The sequence below is a fragment of the Pygoscelis adeliae genome, unplaced genomic scaffold (genome assembly GCF_000699105.1).
Source record: "Pygoscelis adeliae isolate BGI_AS28 unplaced genomic scaffold, ASM69910v1 Scaffold590, whole genome shotgun sequence".
NCBI classification, from domain to species: Eukaryota; Metazoa; Chordata; class Aves; order Sphenisciformes; family Spheniscidae; genus Pygoscelis; species Pygoscelis adeliae.
In genome coordinates, this window is record NW_008823962.1 from 601,356 (window position 1) to 611,409 (window position 10,054).

A 10,054-nucleotide genomic window follows, 5' to 3' on the forward strand; every position below is an offset into this window, starting at 1 on the left:
TCTGGGAACCTCAAAATAGTAGCAGGCAGTGCTGGAGTGTTTTTAGTGCCAGAAGTTAGAGTAATATCATGCTGAGTCCAACAGCCCAAGAGAGGAGAAGACACTGCCACTCCATGTGGCCAAGTTCAGGGCCTGTTGTACTGTTATATCGGCACTGATGGCCAACCCTGGTCACAAATGTAGTATAAATAAGCAAGACAGACACTAACATCAGAGGAGGAACCTGAAGAATGGAGAGCTCAGCCCCAGGATGCAATTTTGTTGAATAATATATTTAGTCCAGAACAGTTTGTCTGTCCCCACTGAGGGGATGGGTCAGGCTGTCCAGTAGTGGAAGTGTCACCGTTTGCAGTGGTCTCATGCAGACCACCTCCCCTCAGCCTGTTCCCTCTCCCAGCTGGTGTGTTGGGTCAGTGGGGGAACCTGTCCCCGACACCTCTCATCAGTGCAGAAACTCTAGTGGGAGGAGGGAGACACCTGTAATAATCCCATTCCTTTGGGAAGGCGAGGAAACATGGGGGGAGGTGGGGGATCTCATCTGTTCTCTGCTCCGTGAATTCAGCCAGAATCTGCGGGGTCAGCTTGTCCTTCCCGCAGGGCAAGGAAGGCAGCTCCCAGTGGAGAATCCAATGGAGAGGGACAGCCTACCTACTGCCTGTTTCTGGCTCTCGGTCAGGCTGCTTGTAGTATTTAGGAGCCTAAATGGGAACGTGAGATCTAGTACTGGAGAATAAGGCCTGACCCTACAGCTTTGATGTGCTCCAGATGGAGGTGCTGGAGAACCTCATGATCTGGGAGGATGAGGCAGAACAAGGAGGTTAGATTGGAACATTGGAAAGCTGGAGGAGATGCCATTGGGAACAGGCACTCAGGACCTGACCGAGAGTATGGTGATGACACGCTGTGAATGCATCTCCTCCTCCTCTCCTTCTCTGCAGACCAGCGGATTGGGACGTGTTTCTCTGCTCTGATCGGGGGCCGCTGTGCCGGGGACCTCCCTGGCCAGTACACCAAGATGCAGTGCTGCTGTGACTCGGGGCGTTGCTGGGCCATTGGTCAGACTCCAGAGATGTGCCCTGTCCGGGGGTCTGGTAAGTGCAACACAAAGGACCTCCACCTGCTGCTGGGCCAACTCATGGCTCTGATGGCCCTAGTGGTACCCCAGGCTTGACGTGGAGAATCATCAACGTAACACCCAGAGAAAGGTCACATGGGGATGCTGGCTCCCCTGCCTGGGTCTCGTCTGAAGTTGAGCTGGATGAGTTCAGCCAAGGCAAGAATTCATCCCTTTCCTCCTACCCCTTCAGCTCTCTTTGGTTTCCACCGTAATTGAACCTTGGGGCCAAATGAGGGTGAGCCCGCGCAGCAGGAGGCCTTGAGAAGGCACAGCACTGTAGATCTATCTCTCTGCCTCTCTTCCTTCATCACTAGCTCCGAGCAGGGCAGAGCTTTACAGTGTCTGGCACCCTCCTGTGTCCTGTCCTTTCCTGCACGAAGGGAGCCCACGGTGCCAGCTGTCCCACACACCCCGAGAAGCTGTTGCCAAACACCCTGGCAAGCTGTGTCTCAGCATCTGCTCTGGTGTGGAGGGTGTTAAAGCCCTCCTCACCCATCTGCCCGGTTCCTATCAGTACCCATCCTCTTTGCTCCCTGCCGGTCCGCCTCCATCCCTCTGTTCTCCACACTCTGGCAGAGGCAGGAGGGGGATTCAGGCACTCTTGGAAAAGCACTAAGGCAGCTGTTTTGTTTCAGATGAGTACCGCAGGCTTTGCATCGAAGGACTCCCAGTCGTGCCAGGGTTCCCTGGGAGCTTTCCAGGAATTCCTGGATTCGGGCCCAATGGTGTTGGGCCGGGACTCAACGGGCCTGGAGGCATCGGACCAAATGGGGCAAATGGACAAGGCGGGATCCCAGGTCTGCCTGGAATGGGCCCAGGAAGTTCAAGCATTGGTAATTAAAATTACTTTCTTACTGTGCTGACCCAATTTGGCTGCCTGTCTCGGAACACAGGCAGTGTGTCTGCCTGCGTGCCGGCCCGCTTCTCTGAGCCATGCACACATGAGCAAAGTGCCTGTGCTCTTAGCCAGCTACAAGGTTTATTTTGACACAGGGGGAGTGATGGGATGTGACACTAATGCTGTGCAGGATGCTGAGCCCAGAAGCAGATCAAACAGCGTCTGCTGGCAGAGCAAGGGAGCCGAAGCTGGCTCCAGTGCAGAATATCTTTCTAATTACCAAATAGGAATGAAGCTTTCACGTCACCGCCTCACTCTCTGCCTCCCCAAAACAAAACTGTTTTTCCCACCACCTTGGACACCTCTCTCTCATGTGCATCCCCGTGTAGCTCCTTGCTAAGGGCTGAAGCCCGTGCAAATGTACTGGATGTCAATAAATATTGATTCCCACCTTGCTTCTGAGAGGCTGGGCCATCTTGCGCATGTCAGCGGGGTAGGGACATGCCAGGTACCGCAGCACCCTGCAGAGATTTCTGAGGCAGCTGAGTTTGTGTCTGCAGCCCCATGGTTGTTCAGGGCCCAGCAGGACCACTGATCCATCAGTGTTTGGACTTACCGACCCGGCTTCCTGGGGACAATCAAAGGAAGGGAGCTGTAATCCTCTACCTGATGCTGTCTCTGTGCTTCCCAGGAACCGCCACTTTGAATCAGACCATTGACATCTGCAAGCATTTCACTAACCTCTGCCTGAACGGACGCTGCATCCCCACCCCATCCAGCTACCGCTGTGAGTGCAACATGGGGTACAAGCAGGACGTGCGCGGAGAGTGCATTGGTAAGTAGGCTCTGCTTGACACACACACGGGTCAGCTCCAACTGTGCCCCATGCCGGCTCCTGACAGCACCTCGAGCTGCTGCCCTGACAGCCCCCATCCCAGTCAGAGCTCCCCACAAGAGGCTGGAGATAGAGGGCTTGTGTCAGGTAACGAAGCAGCATGATGGAAAGGATATGTCTGCCCCTGAGGAACATCCAGGGTGACAACTCTGGTAGCCACCACATTGCCATTGGCTTAGCGGTGGCCAGTTCACACCGTGGGAAGCCCCATATAACCGGTCCCTGGGCAGGGCACTCTGCCAGTTATCAGGCTGCCGCCTGCTCTGCTTGCCCCGCAGGCTTAGGCTGCAGCGCCGACGGTCACCCCGGCTAGCTGGTGGCTGTGCAAGCCTACTCAGAAGCTTGAGGTCTCCAAGGAAGTAGAATTAGAAGGATGGCGTCTTTCAAAAGAATTACCATTTTAGAAGTAAGTAAGTGGGCTATTTTTTCTGAGAACTATAAGGAGACTGTGTCCTGCTGCTGAAAGAAATGGTGTTCCCCCACTGCGTCTGCAAAGAACAGCCTTTCTCTGCTGACGTCTCCACCCAAGCAGACCTTCCAAGGGCTGAAATAACTGTCCAGACCTTAGGTTGCGTGGAGATCCAGCACCTGGAAGTCCTCTAGCACCTGAAGGCAATGGTGGATCTTAGCTGGAAGTATGCCCAGTTAGAAGAACTCTTCAAACAAGTATATAAGAGGAACTCAACAGTATCCGGGAATGTGAGAGATTGATACGCGGTATTTTGTGCTGTCCCAGGCTGAGTGACAGCCCTACCTTAAGGCTGCGCAAGGGGGAGGTAAGCCTGAATTCAACCTTGAGCTGACTGACCAAGTAACTCATCAGATGAAGGAGACTGGACCCTTGTCTCTGCTCAGGGCAGAAGGAAGAACCTTCCTCTGAAGTGCCCCTACGTAAGAGGTACGACGCGCTAACGGACAAGATCCAAGAAAAGACAACTACGCAACCTTGATTTAGCCCCCCACATGCATTAGAAGCAGTGCCACCAGAAAAGCATGTGAAGTATTAGCAATTGGAGATTCCTTACTGAGAGGCACCCAAGCACCCAGTTGCCATGCAGGCAATTTCTCTAGAGAAGTTTGCTGCCTAGCAGGAGCTCGCATTTGCGACATCACTGAGAGGCTGCCGAGACTGGTGAACCCTCCAGACTATCATCCACTCCTAGTATTCCATGTAGGGTCTAATGATACTGTGACAAGGCAACTTAGAACCACCAAAAGAGACTATATGTCACTCAGAGAGCAATGTTGAAAGAATCTGGGGCACAGGTGGTGTTCTCCTCTATCCTCCCAGTCAGAGGAAGGGGTTCAGGAAGGAGGAGAGGAATTGAACAGGTGAATGCCTCACTGCGTGCCTGGTGCCATACTCAAGGTTTTGGCTTCTGTGATCTACCTTTGAGAAGCCAGGTCTGTTGGGAGCTGACGGGGTTCACCTGATCAAGTGGAACAAGAAGGTCTTTGCCAACAAGGTGGACAGACTTACAAGGAGAGCATTAAACTAGATTTAGTGGGGGAAGGGGGATGGAGTTTTAAGCAACAGAGAAGAGCCAGGAGCTGCTGATGTATTAGGAACCAACAGGGAAACACCTGTGAAATGCCTGAAAGGAATTAGGGTGTGTTCCTCTACAAAGGTGAGAGGGTTGATAGCCCAGCTGAAGTGCCTCTGTACCGATGCATGCAGCATGGGTAACAAACAGGAGTTGGAAGCCACTGTGCAGCTAGAAAGCTACACTGAAATGTGGTGGGACTAATCACATGACTGGAGTGCTCCAATTGATGGCTATAAACTGTTCACAAGGGAAGGTATGTTGAAACACATGGAAGATGGAGGTGATTAGAGACAGCCAACACGGCTTCACCAAGGGGCAAATTGTGCCTGACTAATCTAGTGGCCTTTGATGATAATCACTGCATCAGTGAAGAAGGGAAGAGCTATGGATGTCATCTACGTGGACTTCTGTAATGCCTTTGATACAGTTCCCCGCAACATTCTTACCTCTAAATTAGAGTGATATGGGTTTGGTGGATGGACTGTTGGATGGATAAGGAATTGGCTGGATGACTGTGTCCAAAGAGTTACAGTCAATGGCTCAATGTCCAAGTGGAAACTACTAATGGGTGGTGTCCCTCAAGGGTCCCTATTGGGACCGATACTCTTGAATATCTTCCTCAGTGACATAGAGAGTGGGATTGGGTGCACCCTCAGCAAGTTTGCAGATGACACCAAGCTGAGCGGTGCAGTTGATTCACTTGAGGGAAGAGATGCCATCCAGAGGGACCTTGCTGGCCACGCTGTCAGGATGCTGAGCACTGGAGTTGAAAGCACGGGCTCAGCGGCTCACAGGAGGCAGCCTTTGTTGCCTGTCCTGGTATCTTGCTGTGCATTCCCTGCATAATGGTGACTCGCAGGCTTAGGCTTTTCTTCTTGCAGATGTGGATGAGTGCTCCAGCAGCCCCTGCGTGCATGGTGACTGCGTGAACACACCTGGCTCCTACCACTGCAAGTGCCACGAAGGTTTCCAGAGCACCCCCACAAAGCAGGCCTGCATCGGTAAGTATTTTCTGTCTCTCCTTTCGGGAGGACACAGTGTGCTGCAAGAGTGTCAACAGGGTTATCCGAGACTTAGGTACCAAAGGAAAATGGTTGTAAAGTGGAAACAGAGAGAGGAGTCCCCAGCACCAAACAACCTCCTAGCCAGGTGTGTGATGGGATTTCAGAACAACTTAGTTGAGTTGCCAGCAGTCTCCTGAAATCTGTCTAGCAGAAGAGGTTTCCTCTACCCTTATCTACCTTAAAATTGGTTAGCAGCAGTCAAGGAACTTACAGAGTCCTTTTCAAGAGCAGAACTCTATTTAAAGACGACAACATTTTATTTTGACAAAAGATAGGATTTTGAGGAATTTTTGTATCAATGTGGGGCTTGTGATTTCTAGAAAAGTTGTTCCGTCAGTGTCTTGCAGCAAGATGGTGCTCTGGGTGAGGGATTGCTGAAAAAGAATTATGGGAAGGTGATGTCCCATGTGAACAAGAAGGAAAGGCAAATTTCCCTGTCAGTGCCTGACCTTTGGGTTTTTTTATTTTGCTGTCGAGTGGCTTCTGATGAAGGGGTTTCCAAAGGACCCCCCAGTTACCTGACAATGTGGAAGGCTTTTCCTAATTTCCAAACTAAATCTTTTAAGCTGAATTCTTCTTGTGATTCTCCTTCTGGCCATGAAAATTAGTTCATCACTGTCTCCTTTACAACATTTTTTTACATGTTGGGAAACTGCAACTTGTAACCCCCCTGTCATCTCCCTTCTAGACTAAACAAATGCAAGTGTCTCAATCTCCTCTCATTGATAATGTTTCTAAGCTTCTCATTGTCCTTGTTTTTTATCTTCACAACTTCCTCCATTTTGTCTTTATCTTTTCTAATGTGTGGTGCCAAAATTGGATGTCATTCTTCAGCCGTGACCTCTCTAGCTGTCAGGACAAGAAACTGTCCCGTGTGGCTTACACACAGCTCTTCTGTTGAAATAGCCCAAAAGGAGATTTCTTTCTGTGCAGGGCCGCCCCATTTCAGCTGTGATTCAGACCCTTTTCTGCCAGGCTGCTCTCAAGCTAACTTCGCCACATTAGGAGAAGTCTACAAAGTGTCTGGATCGTCCATTGCCGCTGGGGCCAGACTATTGGTTTTCTGTAATTTGCTCATAAAATAGCTCATCTTGTCTTCCCCAGCTCTGGATAAAGGGTCAGTAACAACCCCCTACCTGAGCTAGTCTTCTTCCTTTCGCCTCTCGTCTTTACCCAGAGGCATTCAGTGGCCTGTCTCCCAGAGCAAGTGGACATCATGTTCTTGATACGCAACACAGCACCTCCCTTGCTGCCGTACTGCAGTCAGCCGCATGGTACCCCAACTGCTGTCCTGGGATTCGTTTTGCTGAGGCACTGGGACCACACCTCTGTGGTACTTAGTAGCAGGCCTGAGTCCGTGGCTGTTGATCTGAGGGCTTTTGTTGCCTATTATGAACTTGAACAGGCCTAGGATTGTTCGAGTTGCGAAGTGGGCCCTGAGGCAGGAGGTTGACAAAGACATCACGGAGGGCCTGAGATCCCAGAGCTGTGACCTCACGAATGTAGCGATGCTTCCAGAGCATGCAGAAAGCTTTCTCCACATCTCTTCCATCTCCTGCAGTTCGTACAGAGGGAAACAGTGTGATCCTGGAGCAGGGCACACTCTGAGTGTCTGAGAGCACTTGCCTGCTTTTCTCACAGGGCAGATTAAGTTGGAACTGCTTATTGCTCCACCTGCTGCTACTTTCTTATGTTTATTTCCCTGCCAGATATTGATGAGTGCATCATGAATGGAGTAATGTGTAGGAACGGCCGCTGTGTTAACACTGATGGCAGCTTCCAGTGTATCTGCAATGCTGGCTTTGAAATCACCCCTGATGGCAAGAACTGTGTCGGTAAGCTATTTCCTGATGTGCTGTCATCTATGGCCTTGGGGGGGTTGGGACTGAGCTGAGACTATGTCCTCCTGGGGGACTGGTGGTTACTTTAATCTGTGCTGTACTCCCTTTCTCTCGGGTAGATGCTGCTAGGGCAGAGTGCATCTTAAGAGGAGAGGAGAGGATACGGTTGCACTGCAATAGGAGGGCATTTTTATAAGGGTGCTAGTGCTCCTGGAGGGCTCCTGTAGGTTTTGCAGGACATTTCTCCATCACCCTGAGAGTTGTTGCCTCCAGCAGCCAGTGTGCAAGTCCTGCTGCAAGCTGCACCGGCTGACTGGGGTACCGAGAGTTGCAGGGACGCAGCAGGACAGCTCTGACCAGGAGCAGCGGTGGGAACTCTGCCTTGAGGATTAGCACCCACTGCCATAAGAAGCAATTTGACCATGAGATGGGGGACAGAGAGTTTTTGAGCACAGGAGAGTCTTGCTGCAGCTCGCAGGCTCAGCTCGTGTTTTCTGTTTGTCCTCCCCAGATCATGATGAATGTGCCACGACTAACATGTGCCTCAACGGGATGTGTATCAATGAGGACGGCAGCTTCAAATGTATCTGCAAGCCTGGTTTTGTGCTGGCTCCCAACGGGCGGTACTGTGTCGGTGCGTAGGACCCAAGCTTGGTCTCTGCCCTCTTCCCAGCCTGCCATCCACGTTCCTGGGGACTCTCGATGTGACTGGGGCCAAGGGGAGCTGAGAAAAAACAAGGCTGTTGCCAGGCATCTCCTGCTCTGCCACCAGAAACTACCCCCTCTCAGCAGAATGGGCACAAGGGAAAATGTTCTTGCACCTCCACTACTTCAGTGCAAATTGGAGCTTAAATCCTCTTTCTGAAGGAGGTTAAGCAGGGCTGTGAAGCTCTGTGTGGCCAATGTGAGCTGGCAGCAGTCGTCTCCACAGCTTCCCCAGCCTCTACAGCATGTTCCACTACGGTTTGTGTGCTACCTCCCGAAGCCAGGAAGGTTAGGATGTGAAGGCAGAGTGGAGAGAGGGGGAGGAGAACATAGCATTTCTTTGATATGCTGCTGTGACACAGGGTGAATTCTTGGGGTCGCTGGCCTGTTAACAGAGCAGAGACCAGACCCTGCTACTCTGAGAAGGGGCTGGGTCTCAGGAGACTGAAGAAGCCCAAATCCCTGTTACTTCCCTTGAACCATCAGGGACAGCCAGCAGAGCATGCAGGGGATGTGATGCTTTAAACGGCACCTCTAGTTCCCTCTTAGTCTCCAAGTCTGCCTGCAAAGTAGTCCAAAGCCCCTGTCTATGTGTCCTGCTGCCTGTGGGTAGGTAACAGCCAGTTTGTGCTTCCTCTTTCAGACATCGACGAGTGCGAGACGCCAGGAATCTGTATGAATGGCTGGTGCATTAACACAGAGGGCTCCTTCCGCTGCGAGTGCCTCGGGGGCCTGGCTATCGGGGTGGATGGACGAGTCTGCGTGGACACCCACATGCGCAGCACCTGCTATGGAGGCATTAAAAAGGGCACGTGCGCTCGTCCCTTTCCGGGAGCGGTCACCAAGTCCGAGTGTTGCTGTGCTAACCCAGACCATGGCTTTGGAGAGCCCTGCCAACCCTGTCCAGCCAAAAACTCTGGTGAGCTCCTCTTCCATCTGAGTTTGCAAAAAGCCAGGAAGGTGCTCAGGGACATTCTGGGTCCCTGACAGGTCCCTGAGGTGACCTAGGCAGCTTGGCAGTGACATGGGAAGGCCATAGGCAGGGGGAAAGGGATGCCATGCAGTCAACAAATGTAGGTTGGATCCATGAATCTGATGCTGATCTCATTGCAGGGATTCTCGCAGTGTTGGACTACTACTGCGAGTATCAGCTCTAAAATACACATTGCATAAGTATAAACAGACACTGCGTGGAAGTCCACAGATGACATTCTAACAAACAAACAATAAATCCAATGTTACCCAGAATTAATGTCACTGTGCATGAACTGTCTAGAAAAGCTAATGGCTCTGTTGTGCTTTCTACACAGCTGAATTCCAGGCACTCTGCAGCAGCGGCATTGGAATAACAGCTGACGGCAGAGGTATGTGCATCCCATGTACCATATCCTAGACAGGCACATCTAATGTCGCTCTCAGCTCTTTCCTTCAGCTGCTTTTAATGGAGTGTGCATGCATCTGTGTGACTGTGGGAGCGTGTGCCATGAGAGACTTGGCAGAGGAGGGTGGGCTGGAGACTTAGCACGTTACGCCCGTGTATGCGAGAGCTGTTTGTGAGTAAGCGCAGGGTAGCTTGCATAGCCTGGGTGGGTGTTAAGTGCATGCAAGAACCTATCTCCGTGTTAGTGAGTGTCTGTGGGTGGGACGTGAGCTTGGGCACGGGGGAGAGGAGTGCTATGTGTCTTTTCTCCTCCCTAAAGCACCACGAGTTAACGTTGAGCAAGCATCCCTGAGGACTGTGTATTGAATCAAGTGGTTGATTCCTGGCACCCTGTGGGAACTACATTTCTGGGGATGCACACACAGAGTTTGGCTTTACTCCCTGCTTTGATGGGAATGAAGAGCGTGACCAATTGCATCCTCTTGCTTGTTTCCCTCCTCTGCCCTCCAGCTCCTTGGTCGCGGGAGAAGAGGGTTCGCAGTCTCCCAGGGAGAGGGAGGTGATAAGCGCGTGTTGGGATGTGTTGCCAAGGGGCTGCTTTGAATTAGACAGCTGTGCAAGAGGTCAGGCAGGCGGCTGCGCTGCCAGCCCTGGGCAGTGCTTGGA

At 51.7% G+C, this 10,054-nt stretch overlaps 1 protein-coding gene across 1 annotated transcript in view; it reads left to right on the plus strand.

Moving 5' to 3' along the window:
* Positions 1-10,054, plus strand: part of FBN3 (fibrillin 3) — a 111,845-nt gene that overhangs the window by 66,268 nt on the left and 35,523 nt on the right. Inside the window, exons 9-16 of the mRNA XM_009323516.1 lie at positions 939-1,091; positions 1,753-1,950; positions 2,647-2,790; positions 5,279-5,398; positions 7,171-7,296; positions 7,814-7,936; positions 8,651-8,926; positions 9,318-9,371. Of these exons, the coding sequence (XP_009321791.1) occupies positions 939-1,091; positions 1,753-1,950; positions 2,647-2,790; positions 5,279-5,398; positions 7,171-7,296; positions 7,814-7,936; positions 8,651-8,926; positions 9,318-9,371 (1,194 nt within the window). The remainder of the gene's footprint in view (positions 1-938; positions 1,092-1,752; positions 1,951-2,646; positions 2,791-5,278; positions 5,399-7,170; positions 7,297-7,813; positions 7,937-8,650; positions 8,927-9,317; positions 9,372-10,054) is intronic.